Consider the following 25,436-nt stretch of genomic DNA (forward strand, 5'->3'; position numbering starts at 1 on the left):
AAGGTTACACACACACACACACATTAGTGCAAAACTTAAAATCCATGTTTGATGCTTCAACCCTTCTAGCAAATTGTATTCTAGATAAAATGATAAGTATGAGCATAAGAATGATCACTTCATGTCTGTCCTCATAAACCTGAGTGTTTATTTTGCAATAATGGCCAGCTGACTGCATTATTACTTTAATACTTACCAAATAAATAGCCTACATTCATGAACATATTGATTTTTGTACAACATATGATATTGAGTGGACTTGATATTATTTTGTTTTTCTAGGCAGCTGTGATTTTGTTATTTATTCATTTATTTCACCATTATTCATAAATATTTTATATTAAAATTATATTTTAAGTGAATAATATAAATATAAATTAAGATAACAATTGCATATAATTAAATATAAATAATATAAAAATAGGCCTATGGGTTACACTTTAGTTTAGGGACCAATTCTCACTATTAAGTTGCTTATTAGCATGCATATTACTAGGATATTATTGGCTGTTACTTATAAAGCACATATTAACGCCTTATTCTGCATGTCCATATTCTACATCCCGTAATCCTTCCCAATACCTAAACTTAACATCTACCTTACTAACTATTAATAAGCAGTAATTAGGTGTTTATTGAGGCAAAAGTTGTAGTTAATAGTAGTTGTAATTAATACTCTAAACTAAAGTGTGACCAAAAAAATAATATATAAACATACAATATAGCCTAATAATATGTAAATTATAATAAAAAATTTACAAGCATCTTCACAAAATAGGTACATTAAATTCATGTGTTCATTAGAACTACTTAAATATACTGCAATGTAAAGTGTGATTTTTTTTAGTGGATGAAACTTCCTAGTTTGTCTCTCTCTCTCTCTCTCTCTCTCTCTGTGTGTACATGCAGGTTTATCTAACACACAGACATCTTGATCTGTGATTTGCTGACTCAGAGATCTGCCCAGAGCTGAGCTTTACCCTCTGAACAGCTCCAGACACATATTTCACAATAAACATCCCACTAGAGTTATCTTCCTCTCAACTCACCACAGAGGAATTCACTGGAATAAGAGCCCTCATTATATATTCTGCTGAACTGAAGATAATTTAAAATGCAAATGTTCTGCACTTTCATGTCAACAGATGACAGCTATATCGTTTCATAGAGTTGATCAGTTTCTGAATAGATCCTGCTGAATCACACCAGTCTCTGAGGAACTGCTTTTTGCCATCTGACCGGAAATGTGTCAGCTTCCTCCTTCTTCACAATCTGAAGGTGTTCTTGGAATATTCTAAGTCACAGAGACCTAAAAAAAATTCTAGAGACATAATTTCACCTCTATAGTCATAAAGTTATTAAAAGGAAAATAATGCATTAGCTGTTCGTATAGAGCTGTATTATATGCAATAGTAAAAAAAAAAAAAAAAAAATTCACTGACACTTTTATCCTATTGAGATAGCGTCACATTCGGCCATAGTAGATAGCTCACAAAGACAAGGGAAACTCGCAGGAATACATATCAAACACAACCGACCTTAACGCTGACGACAAACAATGCAGAACAAGAAACTAACTGAACTGAGAACTTCAATACACAGAGCAAACAAAGGGGGAAACTACAACCCGAATTCCAGAAATGTTGGGATGTTTTTTAAATTTGAATAAAATGAAAACTAAAAGACTTTCAAGTCACATGAGCCAATATTTTATTCAGAATAGAACATAGATAACATAACAAATGTTTAAATTGAGAAATTTTACACTTTTATCCACTAAATGAGCTAATTTCAAATTTGATGCCTGCTACAGTTCTCAAAAAAGCGACAGGGACGACACTGCATCACTCATTGGCATGATTGTGTCAATGACATTGCTACATGGGCCCAGGAATACTTCCATCTATAAACACAATCCGCCGTGCCATCTGCAGATGCCAACTAAAGTTCTATCATGCAAAAAGAAAGCCATGTGTCAGTGGTCGGCAATAAGCGGCAATTATTTTGATAGCAACTGGTTCTGAAATAGATCTTCGTCTCGTGGTGACGTCTAATATTATCACCATGTTTAAATTGAGAAATTTTACACTTTTATCCACTAAATGAGCTAATTTCAAATTTGATGCCTGCTACAGTTCTCAAAAAAGCGACAGGGACGACACTGCATCACTCATTGGCATGATTGTGTCAATGACATTGCTACATGGGCCCAGGAATACTTCCATCTATAAACACAATCCGCCGTGCCATCTGCAGATGCCAACTAAAGTTCTATCATGCAAAAAGAAAGCCATGTGTCAGTGGTCGGCAATAAGCGGCAATTATTTTGATAGCAACTGGTTCTGAAATAGATCTTCGTCTCGTGGTGACGTCTAATATTATCACCATGTCTACACCAGACACGACTTTTTTTCGCGTCACACTGCAACAGCTAAAAGCTGTCTACTCTAAACTCGACAAACCGACCGTTGCAAAGCAAAGAACGCATAGTTGTCTTTCCATTTTCCATGCCCTATTTTGCTGTCAACTTTCCTCTTTAGACTCTTTGATAGTGCCATTTTCTCTCACCAGCTAGCTTAAATGTTAACATCACCCTGCACACGACGTAATAGAGTACCTCCAGCAAGCAAAAAAAAAAATGCAGTTTAGTGTGTGAGGATGCCAAGGAATAATTCTGAGTAGAAAAGTAAGCTACGTCAAATAATTATTACAATAAGTTAGGCTCCATTGTGTAACAAGCAAATTAAAATGATACACATTTATTATTCTCAATATGGAAAGAGGAAATAAAACATAGCTCGTTAAGAGCATGACTCAAACATGACATTAATGGGCTTATTCAAGTCCTCTTTTATTTTTTGAGTTATTTTTATCCATTCCGCATCTCCCATATGTGTGTTTTAGCAATGCGGTCTGTGTTGCAAGTTGGTGAATGAAGATACTTGCCAGGTTATGTGTCACTGCTCTGCTTTATTAATTTATCCAGAGTAAAACCCGGACATCGCCACACAAGTGTGGCTTTTTGTTAATGACTGTCCTACTACAGGATTTAACACAGAGTAACAGCTCACTACCAGTTACAAAAGACACTGTAACAGTCTGCCACAGGCAATTCTAGTTGCATTTTTCATTAATTAATTTCTTAAATTATCCTTTGACTATGTTCTGGCCCACCGTCTAGTGGCGAATTTTTTTTTTTTTTTTTTTTTTGGCCCGATGCCAAACTTAATTGCCGAGCCCTGCCACTGTTTCAAAGTGGAAAAGTGTTCTATGGTCAAAGGAGTCTTTGAATTTGACATAACTAGACACACCTCAACAGAATACTCAATCAACTGGTAACCTAGGAAACGAAAAGGCCGGGAACATAGGAGAACAGAACTAAGGGTACGTTTACACGATAATGATGTAGCCTACTAAACTGTCATCTTTGTACAGATGACAACGTTATCAAAACTATCCCCTTCACATGGATCCGCAAAAATGTCTAAAAATGCTGTATTACGCATGCCAGACAAGTAGTTGGCAATGTCACATTGTAAAGAAAGACTACGCGCCTGCGCACACGCATTCTTTTACAGAGCACTCGCACCAAACGCGCATACCTATCCACCTTTTTTTTTTTTTTTTTTTTTTTTTACAGTTTAGTGCACTTTTATATTCTTCTCGTTATTTCCCTGTAGCGGCTAAGTCGGAAGTCTCGCACATTCACAGAAAACACGTTGAAAAATAAGATAGATAGACTAAACACGTAATACGCATGTGCATGATGTCACCGTTTTCGCAGATTCGCGTTTTTTCTGTTTACACGGAGATGACAACGGGATCATTTTCAAATACTTGCACTTTGAAACCTGTTTTCAAAAGTTTGCATTTTCAGGCCACCAAAACGCCATTGTCGTGTAAATGAACGGCCAAAACGCATAAAAAGTTTTCCGTTTTTAGTTGAAAATGGTGTCGTGTAAACAGACCCTAATTAACAAACTAGAAAACTGACCATGAAACTAAAACAAAAGACAAGACACGAAGAGCAAAAACAAACTCTAAACAAGAACAAACAAACTCAAAACGTTACAGGTAGTAATCTGAATTAGTATATGTCTTGCTCAAGGGTAAAATGGTGCTAAGTCATCATGTCTTGTTCTTTGTAGGACTAGACGTTGCATTTATCAATTCTGAGCTTTAGTCACTATGCCACACCAAACCATGTCCAACGTACAATAGTCTCTTCCTCAGATGACATGCCCATAAACCTCGTCAACTCCACAGTCTGATGAAAAGAAGGTCTTTAACTACTATGTACTTACTGTACATCAAAATAAGAAATTGTTAGGTACAATGAACTCAATGTGTTAATGTTGTATTGCAAATCACTTTTGCTGCTATTAAGGTGGATATGGGTGGTTAGTAGCTACAGATATGTGTAGGTTTAAGGGCGGGTTAAGATGTAAGGGAAAGGTCAACAGTGTAATTATAGATGTAATTCCAGAAATTAATTACAGCTGTAATTGCATGCAGGTATTTTTTAAATATAAGTACAATGTAAAAACACAAGTGCATTGTATCAAATAATTAATTTAAATTTTAGTACATAGTAGTTAAAGAATAGATGGATGTATATTATTCCGACATATTTTATCTTACAGTCCAGAGAGAACAAGCCTTTTTGTTAGTTTATTTTTTTACAGCCTAGTTTATGTGTCAGATGTTCTATTGGAAGAATGACACTTGAATGAATTTGAATAAACTTGGGATAGACTTTTCTTCCCTATTGTGATGTATATCCAAGTGAAATGGCTTCTGGAACAAGAAAAGATGTAGGACGGGTCCTGATTTTGTCAATGAGGAATTGATTGGATGGTTGTGGTTTGCTATTGGTGGATCTCATGTGAGTGACAGGTTGCCCCGCCCTCGCTCACGTCATCAGAGAAGAGATGTCGCTGCAAGAGGGAGGGGAAGTTTTTACAAGGGCACATGAATTAAAAAAATAATAATAATGATGTGCACAGATAAATCATTTATAATAAATGTTGCAATATTACATAAAAATGAGTCAATTTTGATTTCATGGTAACTTTAAAAACAATGTTTTAATGCAAATTTCTAATAGGCTATTTTTAATGTGCAGTTACTGCTTTATAAAAGCAATGTTTTATATATCTGTGAATTTGTTGCCTTTCAACATCAGACCATATCATATAAGCTACCCAAACTGATGTGGTTACAGGTGACTTTTGTATATTTCCTCAGATGCCGTGGGAGTGTGATTGATGTGGAGTGATAAAATATAGTGAAACATCTCTGCACATATGCATGTTCATGCACCTGCTAACCCATAACCTGATTTTTAGACATGTTGCCATGGAAACTACAACGGCCCTTTACAGCCATTGTCATATGGCAAAAGACAAAGGAGATGTGGGTTACAGGGCTTTTACTCATCTCTTCCACACACACATACTTGTATATGTGGTTTATGGGGACTTAATGGTTTTTATACTGAGCTACACAAAATTTCTATCCCCTTACCCTAAATCTACACTTAAACCTATCCATCACAGAAAAACAAACAAACAGACAACAACAAAAACATACAGTTTAGTATGTTTTTTTAAGCCACTTTACGGGTTTATGAGGACACAGGAAGTAATACTCATGTTATTATACACATTTCCTTATACAGGAACACAGACAGACAGACAGACAGACACACACACAGAAGGGACTTCACCATGAAACAAGTCCCTGAATCATGCACAAGCTCCAGCATGCACACACACACTCATATTCAGGTTGTCATATTTTCCCCCATATATCAAATTCACAACGCTTCATGAATGAAATCACCAACTGCAATGGCAAACAGGGTGTGGTGGGAAAAAAAACCCCAATGTGATGACAGTTTTACTTTTCACTTGTATTGTTTTTATTGCCTGCTTTGGTGTCATTCACACAAAAATGCCATAGGTTCTTGCATATCTCGTAACACAGTACACCATTTTGAATATGCATATCATATGACTTCAGAAAACATGAGAAGTAGAATGAGCATATGGACTAATTTTAGGATATTTAGGGGCCAAGCATGAAAGGTCATAGGCACCTATTGTAATCGTTGGCGTTCTTATTATTATTCTTCCTTTTCTGCTCTGGAAGTCTATGGCAGCCCATAGAACCGCTTGTGGGAAAGTTGTGAAATTTGGCACACAGATAGAGGACAGTCTGAACTGTCACCATAGCAAATTTGGAGTCTCTAACTCAATTACTCTAGTGCCACCAGCTGTCCAAATTTGCACTCAAGTTAATGCTAATAATTTACTGTAAGGGCTAGAAACAAAATTCCTTGGCTCAAGAAGATTCGATTGCACCCCATGACGTCATTTTCCGTCATGAAAAATTTTCCGCCATTTTGAATTTTCTGAAAAACCTACTTTTTGCACTCCTTCATAGGCCATTGCTCTGATTTTCACAAAAATTGAACCAGATCATCCTCAGACCATGCCGACAAAAAGTTATGGAATTCAAGTCGATTTCTTAAACCATTTTCGAAAAACGTGCAAATTAATTTTACATAGCGCTTGTGAAAATAGATGTAAGGCTGTATCTCCGCAACTCTTCATCACCAAACTTGGTACATGTTATCACAATCATAACCTGAGGTTGCATGCTGCGTTTCGGTGCAGCGCCACTTACTGTTCTGTGGCTATTTTTGCTTATAACTTCTGAATGTTTTGTCCGAAAATCATAAAATTTGATTAGATTCAGGGCGACATTCTGAGTTGAACGATATCCACTTTTCCCATATCAGCCATTTTGGCTGTTGGTCATTTTGAATTTTGTATGAAAATGCTGTATTTTACGAACACATTAGCGTATCATTACAAAAGTTTTTGGGCAGCGCCACCTTGTGGTCAAAAGTTATAATGAAATTTACAAAAATGCTAATAACTTTTGACTGTGTTAACCTATTGTAATGAAACTCTCAATAGATTCCTTGGGTCATGCCAAGAACATAGATACCAAATTTGCCATAGTCGGCTGAAATTCCTGTCCGCCATTTTGTTTTTCTTTAAAAACATACTTTTTCGAACTCCTCTTAGGCCGTTGCTCCGATTTTCACCAAAATCAAATTTTATCATCTTCAGACCATGCTGACAAAAAGTTATGGATTTCAAGTCGATTCGTCAAACCGTTTTCGTATACCGCAGCAACGAATTTGAGGCATGATGCAAAACCGACTCTTAAAGCTGTATCTCTGCAATGCTTTGGCATATTGACACTAAACTTTGCATGAGTTATTGTCACCTCACTATGACCATACCACATCAGTTTGGTCACAGCGCCACCTATTAGTCGACAGTGATAAACATTTCAATTGACTGTATTTGTTTTTTCAGCCATTTTGCCTAAAATCATCTTAAAATGTCGTTACTTGTTGCAGCTGCTCTGTTGGCATGGCTTATTGTGCTATATGTGCTTGGCCCCGATAATTGCTACTTGCAGCTATATTTTTTAGTTGTTGCTGTTGTTTGCTATACTTAAGCACTATGAACTGCATTCCATATTATCATATGGAAAAGAGCTGCAAATAAAAAATAGGCTAATACATGTTTGGAGCAACAAGAGGGTGATATTGACAGAAGAACCTTCATTTTTTGGTGAAGTATTGCTTTATTTTTTTGTGCAATTCTTTCTTGTAGGTCTGGTGTACAATATAAAAACACGAATGAATAAATCAAAACAAAGACATGATTGAATAAACCAATATATTTTAATTTATGATTGCTGAATAAATAAATGCATCATCATTAGGCTACATTCATTTACATTTTAGTATAGATTATGCACAAATGTTTGCACTTCATTCTAACTGAAAATACATTACATTCAGACTTACATTTATTCTTTTATAAGAGACTTTAACAAGGACAATAACACCTGACAAAGCATAAAACCAGTGCCAGGAATAGAGCTCTGCATCTACCGCCTACACTTATTCATCTTTCCTTTTATAACAGGAAAGTGCCAGACTGTAGTGGCTGAACACACCAATAAAAAAATCATTATGCATTGCTTAAATGTCATGCTTATACATCAGTTACATGTGAAAAAATTTCTGTGATGTAACAATTAAGAAAATAACTTTAAGAGTTACAGGTGTGTTATATATCACAGAAACTTTGCATTTATTCTATTCTATTCTATTCTATTCTATTCAAATATGTATTGCTATTCTATAATAATAATAGAATGAGTTTTCTGAGAAAACTTTAAAGTGATATATTACAGCATGTAAACGTAATTTTTTATTATATTTTATGTTATATTTTATAATTGTATTTTATTAAAAACCTTCTAATGTTTAAACTTTATTTTTAGTAATTTATTTTATTATTTTATCATATTCCTTATAATTTTAATGACTACTATCTTTGGCCCTTAGAGCAGATAAAGCAAAATATTGTTCAAAACGTTTCATAACTTTGTACATTTTATTTTTTGTTGGGTCTCCATTTATACTCTATTTGCATGTTATTATTTAGATTATTTTCTTAAAAAAAAGAAAAAAGATAAAAGTAAAAAAATAAAAGATTTCATTACTGATGTCAGTCACAGTGCTGATTGCCCACACAAACGCTGCAACAAATACTAAAAAAAATCACGCGTCCACTACGTATTGGATTTAATTAAATCTCTGATTTAATCCAGTACTTCATCGCGATACTGGTATGGTGGGTAAAAGGTATTTGTGTTGTATTCAAAAGGAAGTTCATCACTAATCAGTTAAGTGAAAGTGCCACCATCTAGTGGCCACTTTATGAAACGCCGCATCCGCTCTGTTTGAGAAAAGCACCACACGGCACCCGTAGCCGCATCCCAGATTCAGCGCTGCCGCTGCTGTCACAACAGAGAAAGAGGATAATAAGTTATTAGTCCGCTGACAGAAGAATAATCCTCTTCATATTGACCCCAAGCCGCTAACATTTTATTTCAAGTAAGAACAATGTTTTTCTTTATTAATCAGTAGGGTTTCTAATGTTATAATGAATTGTTATGTGTTTTTAATGGCGATGTTTCTGCATTGATTCATGAGGCCGTCTGTCTGACGTGTGCGCTTTAACTGTCTATTATGTTATAATAACTTATACAGTCTTACTGAAATTAATTTAAAACAAAGCACAAAATGAACTCCTAATGCACTGTGTTTTTAAACATCAATTCAATTGGTTTGGAGAAAAAAAGAAACATAACTACACAGCTGATTCAACTAGACAGATGATGTAACGCTATTTAATTCGATTTCAGCTCAACAGTCCTGCGCGCGCAGTTTAAATAATCTAATTAATGACTCCACAAGTATTATGCTTTTAAACTAATGATTTTATGTTTGTTTGGGAGCTTTCACCGGTGGTTTTCGCTATGCAGCCATATTGACTGACCATCCGGGACTCTTACAGGAGTGTCCTGTGTGTGTGTGCGTTTGTGTGTTTGAGTGTGTGTGTGTGTGTGTGTCACATTGGGCTGAACAAACTCTTCTCAGCTACCGCAGTGAGCTGTCTTTTAGTAAAAAATAAAAATACAAAAGATTATTTTAAATAATGTGAGATTATAATATGAAGTTATGGATGAAATTTGCTGGTAAATATCTTTGATAAATGTAATTCCATTATACTGAAATATATATAGTTATAAAATTATACATATAAATAAAATTATATATATAATTTTATTTATGTAATTGTACATATATGTATATAATTGTACATTTTCACTTGTATAGTTTTTAGTGTTTTTAGTGTATTTAATTTTATTTATATATATAATTTTATAATTATTATACATTATATTTGGCTAGCAACCAAATATAGCATTTGGTTTATGGAGCATGGTGAAAGTCACTTTAAATCACTTCATTTCCCAGAATGCTCTCATTTACATAATATACAAATTATTTAAGATGCTGTATGTCAACATTCAAATCTTTGATGGATTTGATGGATGTATTAATTGTTCGTTGTTTGGACAATGTTGAACTTAGTTTAGAGAAATATATTTAAAAAAAAAAAGTATTTTACATGTCAGAGAATAAATTGTCACAATTAATCAAAATAATATTGTTAAAACTTGTAATGTTTTGTGATGAAATTCACAAAACAGAGCACAATAAATCTAGGCAGTATACATTAAATATTTAAAAAATAAAATTACAAATGAAATAAAAAAAAATCACTTATAAACAATAAATACTGAAATGTATAAAAGCAAATTACAACGTAAATCAAATTAAACTTAAGTGGGGTTTTATCAATATATATTGCAAGTAATTTAGGGAGTTTTAAGGCACTCCTTTTTTTCAGCTGCTTTTTAAATACATTTTTTTAAGTGAAATTCAGTTCAGTAAATTCTTCTTCCTGTCATTCCCCTTCAAATTCCAGATCAAAATCCTGTGGTTTGTGTCCAATTCAAGTTCACACTCAAAAAGATCCAGTTCTCAAATTCAGAATTTCGCTCAACCCCTGCAATACTAAAGTATTCAAAATGTGTCCTATTCGCCAAACCAGAGTGAAGCTGTTGATGAAGCAGTGACGTGGTGATTGTTGCACATTGAGCTCATGGGTGTGGACCAGAATGACCTCACGTGTGTGATATTCCCTGAATGACCACTAGAGACCACCCTTGTAAAATGAGAAATAAAAGCAGCAGCAAACAAAAAAGTTAGTATCTAAAGGCTTTCTTGGCAAATACACTCAGAAGACTTAAATGTGTGTGTGTGTGTCTGTCTCTCTGTCTGTCTGTCTGCAGAATGTCTGACAAAAGCGAGCTGAAAGCAGAGTTAGAGAGAAAGAAACAACGACTGGCCCAGATCAGGGAGGAGAAGAAGAGGAAAGAGGAAGAACGCAAGAAGAAAGAGGTGAGCTGTGGTCTAAGTGATTTGTAGTGATTTGATTTCTGTGTTTGTGTTATACTGAAACACGTCTCTCTCTCTCTCTCATCTCCTGCTGTAGCTGGATGGACGGAAGGAGGGAGCATCTCCCCCGCAGGATGACTCTGATCTGGAGAGGAAGAGGAGGGAGGCAGAAGCCCTGCTGCAGAGCATGGGAATAGTGGATGCTTCAATGGGTATGAAACAACAAAGCAGCATGGAAAATTAAATTAGGTTTTGTCACTAACAAGTGTTAAAAACAAACAACCTACTAAAAAAACACTTAAAAGGTGTAAAAGGGGTCATATCAGGAAGACTTCTAGATCTTTTGTAAGAGTATGATGCACATTCTGTAACTTTCAGAACTCAACCTCATTTTCAATGAGAAAATGCTATTTATTGAAACTACACAGCAAAAATGACTTGTTTTACAACTTCTGCAACCTTTTTCTGTTCATCGAACACATTAACACATTAACACACCTTTCATGTTAATGACACCTATCGGGTGATCAGAAACTTGGTCCACTCAGTTTCTGTAAGACAAAGAGAAAGCAGGACTGATGCTATTATTTCTAATATATAGTTTAGAGCTGCACGATTAATCATTAAAAGATCGAAATCTCGATTCAAACACCCATGCAATTTCATTCCTAAATGACAACGATTCTCCTGTCTATTAAACCTTTGACAAGTACGATCACAGCGAACATTCAGATCTGTGTTGGTGCTGCCGTTGACCCAGAGAGAGCAGTTGTCATGTATAGGTATGAAACAGCTCACAAACTATCGTTATTTCTGTGTTACATATATTTATATTATCACAGAAAAACTGGGATAAAAGTTTATAGTTTGGATATAAACACTGGTGTCTATGGAAGTGATCAGAATAGAGCAAATCACCTTTTGAAAGTAACTCTTCAAATAACTATTGTATTAATTATGTATTATGTTTCATGTATAGGTATTAATTGTATTAATACCTATACATGACAACTGCTCTCTCTGGGTCAGCGGCAGCACCAACACAGATCTGAATGTTTGCTGTGATCGTACTTGTCAAAGGTTTAATAGACAAATACATGTCAATTTGTTTAGTTGTCTTTTAAAAATCAAGGAAGAATTGTGATTTTATTATATATATATATATATATATACACACATATAAAATGTGTGTGTGTGTGTGTGTGATAATTACTTTATATATGACCTGTTTAAACTAGCCTGGTTTTGCTGGTTGGTTAGCTGCTTACCCAGCCTGACCAGCTGACGAGAACCCAAAGCCTTAAAATAAAGCTAATTTGTTTAGTCATAACTATGTTATCCATTTCCTCTGGTTTATATTGTTCATTATTCTTTCTTTCTTAACATAATAGTTTTGTTTGGTTTGGAATGAGCACTGATATCTTTTTAACGCATGTGGATCCTGCATGAATATTAACCACTGCCCTTTTTGTCTTCTTCTTCTTTTTCTTTTTTTTTGGCTCAATCCTCTTTGATTTTGCTGCTTCATCGTGTTTCTTGCTCCACCCTCTTGCTTTTTGTTGCTTACCTAATTTGTTATTTATCTTTTTTTACTTGAATGTTTTTATACTTTTTTTTTTATTTCAAACACCCACCCTTCGCCCTGCTTATGCATGTGTACGTAGTGCAACCTCTGCGTGTGGTAACAGAGGATACATGTCTGTTTCACTATTTAGTCCCCCCTCCCATGTCCCCCTCTGCCAAATCAGTGGGCACACCCAGCGAAACGGGCAGCCAGGACTCAGGAGACGGCGGTACGGGGCCGAGGTGAGACAAACACATGTGTACACTGATACAGAACATCAGAAACACTACAGGTGGAGTGTATGACCACAATCTTATGTCACGGGAACTGTATATACACTACCATTCAAAAGTTTGCGGTAAGTAAGATTTTTAAAAAATATATTTTTATTCAGCAAGGATGCACTAAATTGATCAAAACAGACATTTATAATGTTTCTGTTTCAAATAAATGCTGTTGTTTTGAACTTTCTATTCATCAAAGAATCCTGACAAAAAATTTATCATGGTTTCACACAAAAATATTACTTCGACCTTATGCCCCTGTTCGTTTCTTAAGATCTTCTACCGCGGAATTGTTAATGGCTCCTAAATTTAGTTTGGTCATGATGGATGCCAGGTCTTTTAGTGTAGTGGCTCCCAGGTTGTGGAATGCTCTACTCAAGACATCTGTCAAGCATCGTCCCTTTCTTTTAGAAACCTCCTAAAAACATTTTGTCTCTGAATATTACTCTTCAGCTCTTGGTCTGTGAATTATACTTTGTTATGGATGTTTGTTATTTGTCTGTATTCCTCTAACCTAACTGTGTAAAGCGACCCTGGGCTTAGAAAAGGCGCTATAAAAATGAAAATTATTATTATTATTGTTACTACAATATTACTGTTTTACTGTATTTTTGATCAAATACTGTACATGCAGACTTGATGAATATAAGTATGGAAGCTTGTTTCCGCCACTAAATCAAAAATAAAAAAGGTAATTGCGACTTTTATCTCGCAGTTCTGATTTCTTTTCTCAGAATTGCGAGATATAAACTAGCAATTGCGAGTTATGTCAGAAGCTTATAAAAATAAATCTGCATTGTTAATCCTTTTGATCTTTTATTAAAAAAAAAAATCACAAAAATTGAACCTTTTATTGAAGTAAAAGAATTGCAAATGTAGGGAAAATCTCTTTATGAAATAAATGTTTTTCTCCAAAACACGTTGGCCACAATTATTGGCACCCTTTTATTAAATACTTTTTGCAACCTCCTTTTCCCAAGATAACAGCTCTGAGTTTTCTCCTATAATGCCTGATGAGTTTGGAGAACATCTGACAAGATATCAGAGACCATTCCTTCATGCAGATCTCTACAGATCCTTCAGATTCCCAGCTCCATGTTGGTGCTTCTTCTCTTCAGTCCACTCATTTTCTTTAGGGTTCAGGTCAGGGGACCTGGGATGGCCATGGCAGAAGCTTCATTTTGTGCTCAGTGACACATTTTTGTGTTGATTTTGATGTTTGTTTTGGATCATTGTCCCGATGGAAGATCCAACCACGGCCCATTACTGGATTTCTAGCAGAAGCGGTCAGGGTTTGATTTTTTTATCTGTTGGTTTTTTTATAGAATCCATGATACCATGTATCTGAACAAGATGTCCAGGACGTCCAGCAAAACAAATAGGCCCACAACATTAAAGATCCAGCAGTATATTTAACCGTGGGCATGGGGTACTTTTTATCCATGTGTGCACCAAACCCATCTGGTGGGTTTGCTGCCAAAAAGGTCTTTTTTTTGTTGCATCTGACCACAGAAGCTGGTCCTGTTTGAAGTTCCAGTCTTGTCTGACAACTGAATATGCTGGAGATTGTTTCTGGATGAGCGAGGATGATTTTTCTTGAAACCCTCCCAAACAACATGTGATATAGGTGCTGTTTGGTCTTTTTTTTTGGCTTTCTGAGACTCAGTACTCAACTAATCTCTGCAATTCTCCAGCTGTGATCCTTTGAGAGTCTTTCCTCCTCACCGTGCATTAGGACGATTTAGACACACGTCCTCTTCCAGGCAGATTTGTAACATCTCACGTTCACGTTCATGATCACCCTGGTGTGATAAAAAATATAAATATGAATGGAAAAATACTTCAGATATATTTTACTGTGGCAAACGTGTTTTGGAGAAAAACATTTATTTCATAAAGTGATTTTTCCCCCCACTTTCAATTATTTTCCTTCAATGAAAGGTTAGATTTTTGCTAATTTTATGAATTAAAGATCAAAAGGATAAACAATGCAGATTTATTTTTACAGTCATCTTTGATCATATTTATCAAGGGTGCCAATAATTCTGAGCACAACTGTGTTAAACAAATTATGTATATTAAATAACCATGTGATAATGCCTGTTTTGGTTAATGAAGGGAATTAAATAACACATATCATTATTTTAATATCCTGCCTGGAAAGCATAAACTAAACTTTGCTTCACACTCTGTATTTCACATTCCTCCATGTTTCACTGTAAAAATGTTTTCATCATTATCTTAACATCTTTTCATCTATTTTTCCCATTCTTTTAATTTGTCACAATATTTTCTGTCATTTCTATTACATGTTTTGAGTTTTCAGAGATTCAACATGATTTTCAACATGAAAAAAGTGCAATAAACTCATCACTGCAGGCTGGCACTTTTCTCACCATTTTGACCAGTTTTCAGTTTTAGTTGGTTGAAATTTTTAAAAAAAATATAACAAAATATCTACATCACATATAAATATCACATATACTGTACAGTACATTCAAAAAGTATTCAAAGTATCATTTGAAGAAAAATTAAAGAAAAAAATATAATTGAAAGCATTTTTTTTGCATAAGTCCGCCAGATAACAAAATGTAAAAGGAGCCCGAATACTTTCTGAATGCAGTGTACACTGTACAGTCAACACATTTCTACCATCTTGCATCATAACACACCCAGCCTTAATAAACATAATTAATAGACATGCAGATAAACACGAACTTTAATACAATATATGTAAAGTACTTTGGGGTTTGATTTCTATTGTCTGTATTGCATTGTGTACTATGTGAAAGTCGTCTGCATGCACATGTATATTTGTGTATAACAGTGACTCTGATAAGTGCTCTCCCTTGTAACCGTCTGCATGCGTGTCTGCCTGTGTGTGTCTCTAACAGGACTCTTCATTGGGACTCTGACCCCTCTACTCTACTGCTCCATTCAGACTCTCAGCTCGGGTACTGCTGTCTCGCTCTCATTAATATCACTCCTGCTGCGCTTTACCTGCACACTCTGCTTTTATTACCTTTTATTACCCGGCTCTCCTTCATTTATCCTTCTGTCACATTGTCCTCTCACTCTTGCTATCTTTCTTTTTTTTCATGGACAGTCATGATGATGAACCAAATAGTGCATTGTGTGAATACAATGTGACTCCCTTAGCATAGCTAGCTAAATGACGTAACTATCTTAAAGGTAATTTCTGCAAAGTTGAAGAAAAAAGTTTTTGAACATGTTTGCATTACACTCCCCCCGCTTGAGTCCAGGTAGATTGACCCATGATTTATCAATGTACATCTTATTTCCTGTCGGAAACCATCCAGACAGCCCACTGTTGCTATGGTTACCTTTTCAGACCAACATGAATTGTTCCTTATGTAACATAGAATTAAAACTATTAAAACAACATGTAGTTTAGTATGTACTTCCTAAGATCCTCAAACTGTTGTACTGACTTTGTGGACACATTACCACCCCTCAGCAGATGGAATTTCTGATGGTTTGTGTTTAAATTCAGTTATTTTATTTTTATGTATTGTTTATTATTTATTATTAATTACTTATTTGCTGTTTTTAATTTAATTATTTGTTATTAATTTATTGTTAATTTACATATTTTTACCATTTATTTATTAATGTAAAATTTATATAATTATTTTTATAATTATTTCTATATGTATCAGTTATTTTTAATTAATTAATTAATTGTTTTTTTAATTTAATCATTTATTTTTAATTGATTTTAAAGTATTTTTTATTTTTTTAATTAATTAATTTGTTTATTTGTTTTTATTATTAACTAATTAATTGATGTTTTTAATTTAATTATTTATTTTTAATTCATTAATTTTAATTATTATTTTTTTAAATTTATTTATTAGGTTTACATTTTTTATAAATCTATTTGTTTATTTATTAATGTATAATTTATATAATTATTAATTTTTTGATTCAGTTATTTTAACTTATTTATTTATTATTAGATAATTATTTGTTGTGTTTAATTTAATAATTTATTTTAATTTGTTTATTTTAATTTGATTTTAATAAATTCATTTATTGTTTGTTTATTTATTTATTTATCGTTTTTAATTGTTTAATATTTTTAATTTTAATGATTTGTGTATCCCACAGTCTTTTTCAGTCTAAACATATGTGTGTATTTTCTGCAGACGCGGCCCGCTGAAGTTGGGCATGTCAAAGGTCACACAGGTGGACTTCCCGCCCAAAGAGCTGGTGTCATACTCAAAAGAGACCCAGACGCCCACACAGACTCATCACAAAAATGGTAAATCACACACACGCTGCTTTTCTTCAAAGCATCAGTGTGTGTATGAGACTAAACTCTTTCTCTGCTGTCTGTAGATGAGGAAGAGGAGGAAGATCTGGCTGTGACGCAGCCTGTACTGGAGCCTCAAGAGGAGAAAGACTCTGAAAAAGAGGAAGAAGAAGGTAGCGCTCTGAAACACAGCAATGAGAGAAATCATGTTCAGTAGTTGTCTTCTAAAATTAATTTTACATTGTTACGTGATATTAGCCTTAAATGATTATTGATGAAGGAAACTTTTCTGTGTGTAGCGCCTCATGAGCTGACGGAGGAAGAAAAACAACAGATTCTTCACTCAGAGGAGTTCGTGACTTTCTTTGACCACAGCTCTCGTATTATGGAGCGCGCTCTCTCTGAGCAGGTGGATGTGTTTTTCGACTACAGCGGTCGAGACCTTCAGGATAAAGAGGGGTGAGGAGAGAGTTTGTTTATATGTTATCAGATGTGGAACGTCTCTGGTGTGTGATGGTGAAATTGTGTTTGTTTCAGGGAGTCTCAGGCTGGGGCCAAACTCTCCCTGAACAGACAGTTTGTGGACGAACGCTGGTCTAAACACAGAGTCGTCACCTGTCTCGACTGGTCACCACAGGTACTTGATCATGCAAACTTTTCACTGATAGTGTGTATTTAGTTAAATACAGCTTTTCCCATCACTGTTCCTGTTCTTGTTCTCATCAGTACCCTGAGCTTCTGGTGGCGTCGTACTGCAGTAATGAGGATGCGCCACATGAGCCGGACGGTGTGGCTCTTGTCTGGAACATGAAATATAAGAAAACCACACCAGAATATGTCTTCCACTGCCAGGTGACAATCTCAATGCATATCTTTATGCATTAAAAAATGTAAATTATTATTTTTGGTAACACTTTATTTGTGTCCTCGTTACATGTAGTTACTATAGTAATAACTATAAATAATTCATAATTACATGCTGCTAACCCTAAACCAAACCCTAAACCCATAGTAAGTACATGTAGTTAATTATTATCCCTACTCAGTACTTAAATGTTTAATTACACTGTAACAAGGACACCTTAAAATAAAGTGTAACCATTTTATATAATTTTATATAATAATATATTGTTATGTTGAGGTTCAAAGGTCACATGGCTCATGCAATATGTGTCTTTGTTCAGTCTGCAGTGATGTCAGCAGCGTTTGCACAGTTTCATCCTAATCTGGTGGTTGGAGGCACGTACTCGGGTCAGATCGTCCTGTGGGACAACCGAAGTAACAAACGCACCCCTGTACAGAGGACTCCACTCTCAGCCTCAGCTCACACGGTACACGAGGACAAACACATCTGCATCTTCTTCATCCACACTGTTCTGGTGGCTCATTTCCATCACTGTTCTCTCTCTCTCTCTCCAGCACCCTGTGTTCTGTGTGAATGTGGTGGGAACTCAGAACGCTCACAATCTCATCAGCATCTCCACGGATGGGAAGATGTGCTCCTGGAGTCTGGACATGCTGTCTACACCACAGGTAACACATCTACATACGCTAAGTTTGGGGTCAGTGAGATTTTTTTTTTAAAGAAATTATTAGGTTTATTCAGCAAGGACTCATTAAATTGATCAAAAGTGCCAATAAAGACCAATTTATAATGTTATAAAATTTCTATTTCAAATACTTCAAATCAGCACAACTGTTTGCAACATTGATAATAATAATAAATGTTTTGAGCAGCAAATCAGCATATTAGAATGATTTCTGAAGGATTATGTGACACTGAAGACTGGAGTAATGATGCTGAAAAAGCAGCTTTGATCACAGGAATAAATTACATTTGACTATATATTCACATAGAAAACAGTTATTTTAAATGGTAATAATATTTCACAATATTACTGTTTTTACTATATTTTTGATCAAATAAATGTAGCTGTGGTGAGCAAAAGAGACTTCTTTCAAAAACATAAAAAAAAATCTTACCCCCTTAACCCCAAACTTGCATAAACTGGTAAAACATGTATTTGAATGCACCGTAAGTTGCTTTGGATAAAAGCGTCTGCCAAGAGCATTAATACAAAAATTCTATGAATCCTAAAAATGTCAACAAAAAAGTCTTAGTAGGCAACTCACCAGGGTTTGAATCAGTGCCATTCGATCTCTTGCATCCAGATACACAACAGTCAACCTCCCACGTGTTGTGTGTGTGTGTTTTTGTATGTAGGACAGTCTGGAACTCGTGTTCAAACAGTCCAAGTCAGTTGCCGTGACCTCCATGTCATTTCCTCTGGGTGATGTCAATAACTTTGTAGTGGGCAGTGAGGACGGGTCTGTCTACACTGCCTGTAGACATGGCAGGTAAGAGTGTGTCAGTGTGTTTGTGTTAGTTTCACATCCGCACAAGTGTTTGATTTCTATTGGTACGCGTGTGTGTGTTGTAGTAAAGCGGGCATCAGTGAGATGTTCGAGGGTCATCATGGACCAATCACAGGGCTCGACTGCCACACAGCAGCGGGACCGGTCGACTTCTCTCACCTGTTCGTTACTTCCTCTTTTGACTGGACCGTCAAACTCTGGAGCACCAAGGTGCCAAACACACTACATCTACACCACTGAAGTGGTTACTCTGATTTTTTTATATATTATAGTATTTTTTTTTAATATTGTCAGTTAGTATTAATTTTAATTTTAATTTATTTTGTGTGCTTTTGTCATTTTTACTTTATTTTTTTTAATTCTGTTTAGCTTGATTTCATCTCTGTTTAGCATGAGTTTTCATCTAATATTTATTTTTTATTCAATTTCAGCTTTATTTTAATTAATGAAAACTAATTTTAATAGTTTTAGTTTACAGTTACAGTGGTCTGTTTGTCTCTCTTGACAGAACAATAAGCTTTAATTTATTTTTTATTCAGTTTTAGTAATTGTATTACTTCAACTAAACATATTTTATTTCAGTTTTATTTTTCATTGAAGTTTTAAGTTTTCAGATAATATTTTTATTTGATTTCATTTCAGCTTTATTTTTTATAAAGCTTTATTTTTTAGTTTTAGTTAACAATAACAATAGTTAAGTTTCCATCCAGTTTTTGCAATGTTTTATCGACAAAGTGAATATGCATAAAAAAAAAAGGTTTGCTGAAAAATTTGCTGTCTTCACAGCCTGTTTCCATCCAATTGGCCTTCTACTGATAAAATGGTGTGCGTGATGATGTCATCACTAAAAAACAAAACAAAAAAACCCCCTGCATCATTGCATAAGTGTCACATTGTGGCTGTGATGAATCAGAGATTACCAGGAAAGCATATCTACTACATAATGCAAAGACGAGACCAAACAAAGAATTGAGGAAACTAAGAGCTTAAATACACAGGGCGACATCATGATTGACAGGTGAATGTAACTAGTAACTAAGGGAACTAACAAGGGATTAATCAAGACTAAACTGAACCGGAGACACAAGTGACAAACACAAAAAGGCAACTAAACTAAGCATAATCCTGACAATAAGATTACGAATTTACATTTTTTTTGTTGCAATTAGCTATCACAACTTAAATATTTGCATTAGAATAAATCTTACCCAGATTTAACTTGTTGAGATAACTCAAATATCCAAGTTGTCACTTAATACAACTTCACATTTTAAGTTAACTAAAATTTTAAGGCAGCATGAACTCTTACTTTAAGTTGAAACAATTTTTTTTTAGTGTAGCCTACAGAATTCAACTAGACTTTTTCATCTTCAGAACAAAATAAATACATTTTAATTTGCAAAATAAAAGGAACATCAAAGATGTGTCATCAAGAAAAAAAATATTGGACAAAATTACAAAAATAAGGATTAATGATGTTTGAGAACATGTAATGCGTCTTATTCTTACCAACAGTTATATATAACTTATTAATATAAATAGGTTTAATAGATTTAATGCACCTTTGAACATTATAGAGAAACGGTGCTTTAAAGGGAGCAACGGCAGAATGCGGACAATGCATGTAGGCTAATCATGTCATGTGACGGCGTTAAAGCCCTTTTTCTCAACAAAAAGTGTTTCCAAACTAATTTTGACATCATTTGAAGTATCAATATAGAATTTACTGTATGTGATAAAGGTAAATGAAAAAAAGACTCCCATAAGCTATATCAGTAACCATTTTGAAGTGCTAAACCTTTTTCCCGCCAAAAAAATCCTTGGATGGAAACCTGGCTAATGATGGTCTGTTTGTGTCTCTTCTGACAGAACAATAAGCTTTGATTCAGTTTTAGTAATTTTAGTACTTCAGCTTGCTTTAATAATTTATATTTTAATGTTTATATTTGATTTAATTTCAGCTTTATTTCAATGACCAAAAGCAATTTCTAATAGTTTTTGTTTTAGTGAACAATAACAACACTGGTCTGTTTGTGTCTCTCCTGACAGAACAATAAGCCTTTGTACTCTTTTGAGGACAATTCAGACTACGTGTATGATGTCATGTGGTCACCCACACACCCGGCTCTGTTTGCTTGTGTGGACGGGCTCGGACGTTTGGACCTGTGGAACCTTAACAATGAAACTGAGGTACACAAATCTCATAGAAATATAATATGAACAAATCCACAAATCTTGAATGATTATGTGCTGCTTCAGGTTCCCACAGCAAGCATAACCGTGGAAGGAAACCCTGCGCTGAACCGCGTGCGCTGGGCTCACTCGGGACGAGAGGTGGCCGTCGGCGACTCTGAGGGTCAGGTGCACATTTACGATGTTGGAGAGGTGAGGATGACACTGCTGAACCACTTTCAGTTTTCAAAAATACTGTAGTTTGTATAGAAGCTTGTTTCCACCACGGAATTAAAAACCTTTTTTTTTTTACTTTTTATCTCACAATTCTGACTTTTTTCACACAATTGCAAGTTAAAAAGTCAGAATTGTGAGATAAAATTGTCAGCCAACTTTTATATCTCACAATTCTGAGAAAATAAGTTATAATTGTGAGAGATAAACTCACAATTATGAGAAAAAAGTCAGAATTGAGTTTATATGTAGCAGTTGACTTTTTTCCTCAAAATTGCGACATATAAACTCAATTGCGAGAAAAGTCAGAATTGTCAACTGACTTTATAACTCACAATTGCGAGTTTATATCTCACAATTTTGAGAAAAAACATCAGAATTGTATATAAACTCGTAATCGAGAGAAAAAGTCAAAATTCCGAGTTTAAATCTTATAACTCGCAATTGCAAGAAAAGTCAGAATTGAGTTTGTATCTCGCAATTGACTTTTTTTCTCAAAAGTTTGAGATATAAACTCGCAATTTCAAGTTATAAAGTCAGAATTGCGAAATATAAACTCAGTTGCGCAAAAAAGTCAGAATTGTCAGCTGACTTTTTTTTCTCAGAACAATTGCGAGGTTATATCTCAATTTTGAGAAAAAACATCAGAATTGCAAGATATACTCATAATCAAGAGAAAAAAAGTTTGAACTGGGAGTTTATCTTGCAATTTTGACTTTTTTCTTCAGATATAAACTTGCAATTGTTATAAAGTCCGAATTGCAAGATATAATCTCGCAATTTTGCAGGGGAAAATAGTCAGAATTATGAGATAAAAAGTCGTGATTACTATTTACATTTTTTTTATTCCTTGGTGGAAACAAACCTCCATAAGTTTGTCATTGAAACACATTTTGTGTTTTTTTTCTGCAGCAAATTTCAGTGCCCCGGCCGGATGAGTGGACTCGCTTTGTGCGCACGCTCACTGAGATCAACGAGAACCGTGAGGACGTAGAGGAACTGGCTGCTCAACGATTGGCTGCATGATCACCATAGCAACCCCTGCTGACCAATGACGGTTCCCCTGCTTTTGCATATCTCCACCCTCTCTGAAGTTATTTTAGTGTTACTGGATGACAATCTTGGGCTCTTTTTTAATTCTAAAGGGACAAATGGATTATTATAGAAAGCAAGACTTTGCTTTTAACAAATTAAGCACTTAGAGTTGCTAAATTTTGGAGTAATATTCGTAGTGGGATGGGATGGTAAACTTGGCTAACTTAGATCATATCAGGTGGGAATTATTATGTTTTTATCTATTTATAAAATAAGAGGCTGATTTGCTGTGCAACAGCACTAGCACTACAAATATGCAAACTAATGTACAGCATCTTTATAATGATCTAAGACACTGACGTAACCTAGAGTAACTGGAGAAATACGTTTTTAAGAGGTGGAATATTTTTTAACATTCCCTTCTGGACAAACTTTCACATTATTGGTATTATTTATAGCTTTTTAACAAATGCATTTTGTTTTTAACTCATAAAGACTGAACTTGTACGTTTGTAATAACTCAGAGCAGAATCAGCATACTTTCCAACATGTAACTCAGTTCTTCTGAATGCCTTAAAGCAAACCTTAGAACACACATTGCACACACACACGCGTATCCACAAACTTCCATCACATAGCATTATATTCTCTTGGTGCTTGTTCATCTCGGCGCTTATGACTGAAAAAGATTTTTTTGCCTTAGCAAAAAGTGTAAAAAATGCCCAGTGTTGTCATTTTTAAAGGGGCTGTGGTTCCTTGATTAGCATTTTAAAGCCTGTAGGTTTAAACTTAAAACTTCCCTTTGGCAAATATTTAGACTAATACAATGTTATTATTTTGCCATTTATTTTACTAATATATTCTAAACTGAGTAGTTCATAACCAGCTTGTCCACATTTGAATCCTGTTATATTTATGTATTTTATTTTATTTTTTTTTTTACATATTTTTTTTTGTTGTTGTTTGAATTTAGTGACCTCCCAGCTCATAGCGTGTGTGATCTTACAAAAAAATTGAAATATAAGTTTATTAATTTTCTGTGGATTTCTAGTAGTATTTATCTAATTTATGTATTTTTTTTGACATTGTATAAGCAACAACATATAGTAACTGACATGAAATCTCAAGACCTGAAAAGAGCTTCCTTTTTACGTTCACATACATTTTTTAGCATAAAATCTTGCTGTTGGAAAGAAACATTGGCAATGTTTTGACATGAATTGAACCTAGGGCCTCATTTATAAAGCGTGCGTACGCACAGATTTGATCTTAGAGTGTGCGTACGCTTAAATCCACGCCAACGCTCATATTTATAAAAACGGCCTTTGACGTGGAAAAGTGCTTAGCGTCACGTCAGGGTCTGAGCAGACGTACGCACTTTTCCTGGTCAGATTACTGCAGGTTTTTGGAAATCTAAACTATTCTGCTCGCCAAGGATTTGGACGATGACTGTTGATCTTTTATATGTAAATGACATTAATTAGGTTTTGTTTAAAACGCGGAGAACTGAAAGCATTCAGCTGCGCGCAAGTTCAAGATTATTTGAGATTTATAGATTTCACATCTGAAAGAGAGGCGTACGCTCGTTTTCTGTGTGTACGTTTATTCTATAAATCCCAGGTACGCGCATCTGAGAAATGATCGTAAGATCAAATTTAAGACGGTTTCTGCGCAACATTTTATAAATGAGGCTCCTAGACTTTAAAATATTGTGGACAATTAAAGGGTTCAAAGCATCCAAAATGATAATGTAAAAAAAAAAACTAGTCCAGAAAATCAAACCTGCCTTAATCTAGACATATTCTGAACCAAAGCTAGTCTGTTTGTCTGTTTCCTTTGAGTGTTGTTTTACTGTTTTATGAGTGATGAAATGAAGGAAGCTCTGTACCTCTGTATCTGACATCTGATTACATTCATCAGGATTCCCACAGTCATGTAAAACCCAGTCAAATCAGGGAATTTTAAAATTGATATATTTACAGGTCCAGAAAAGTTGTGTAAATAAAATCTTGGAAAGATGTCTTGGAAATATTTTTAGCTTGGGATTTCAGGATTAGGAGCTTTTGACTGAACTCTTTCCCCGCCATTGACAGAATTTTCCGTCATTTATGACACAAAGCTTTCCCGCCATTAACAAGCTTTTCCTGCGATGGAAGCATTGTAAGCTAACGCGATCATAAAACAGCATATAAATCAAAACTGAATGAAATGTTGAACCCAAAGAGGTACATAACTGTACAAACTTTGGGGGTGTTGATGGACTCGGTCTACTCCATCTAAGTTTTGTGAGAATGATCAAAAATGGTTGACAACTTAAAAACTGGCGGGAAAGAGTTCATTGTTAGACAATATGTTTGTGTAAACGGTTAATACCCATACAGTTTATTCACAATGAACTTGAACATAAAATGCTTAACACAACATAATGACAATATAAAAAAATAGTTACGTATTTTAGGCATTTAAAATGCATATTCCATGGCATTTATAGATTTGCTTTGGACATAATTGGACTTTCAATAGCACAATGATCACAAGTCACTTCAAATAATCAATTATATCACATAATGGTATTTCCTTAGCTAGAAA

General features: G+C 34.7%; 1 protein-coding gene across 5 annotated transcripts; it reads left to right on the forward strand.

The window, feature by feature from the left end:
- Positions 1-8,835: 8,835 nt before the first annotated feature.
- Positions 8,836-25,167, forward strand: dync1i2b (dynein, cytoplasmic 1, intermediate chain 2b). Of its 5 annotated transcripts, none has more exons than XM_051897030.1 (17): positions 8,836-8,992; positions 10,801-10,909; positions 11,004-11,118; positions 12,571-12,712; positions 15,649-15,708; positions 16,924-17,039; positions 17,117-17,203; positions 17,330-17,489; positions 17,568-17,667; positions 17,757-17,882; positions 18,215-18,361; positions 18,450-18,563; positions 19,255-19,388; positions 19,472-19,616; positions 21,456-21,596; positions 21,666-21,791; positions 22,725-25,167. In XM_051897030.1, the coding sequence occupies exons 2-17, from the start codon at positions 10,802-10,804 to the stop codon at positions 22,836-22,838; spliced, it is 1,935 nt and encodes a 644-aa protein (XP_051752990.1). In that variant the 5' UTR covers positions 8,836-8,992; position 10,801; the 3' UTR covers positions 22,839-25,167. The 5 variants fall into 5 exon arrangements, with proteins under 5 accessions (XP_051752990.1, XP_051752991.1, XP_051752992.1 ...); XM_051897031.1 differs by having other exon boundaries at positions 12,622-12,712; XM_051897032.1 differs by lacking the exon at positions 15,649-15,708.
- The last annotated feature ends 269 nt before the right edge of the window (positions 25,168-25,436 follow it).

This window comes from Ctenopharyngodon idella, chromosome 6 (assembly GCF_019924925.1).
Source record: "Ctenopharyngodon idella isolate HZGC_01 chromosome 6, HZGC01, whole genome shotgun sequence".
Taxonomy (NCBI): Eukaryota; Metazoa; Chordata; class Actinopteri; order Cypriniformes; family Xenocyprididae; genus Ctenopharyngodon; species Ctenopharyngodon idella.

Bases quoted from the DNA above. Each gene is read 5' to 3' on its own strand.
- dync1i2b (XM_051897030.1), top strand. From the start codon at position 10,802: ATGTCTGACAAAAGCGAGCTGAAAGCAGAGTTAGAGAGAAAGAAACAA. The intron at 10,910-11,003 runs GTGAGCTGTGGT...CTCCTGCTGTAG, and splicing joins AAGAACGCAAGAAGAAAGAG to CTGGATGGACGGAAGGAGGG. The intron at 17,204-17,329 runs GTAGCGCTCTGA...TTCTGTGTGTAG, and splicing joins TGAAAAAGAGGAAGAAGAAG to CGCCTCATGAGCTGACGGAG.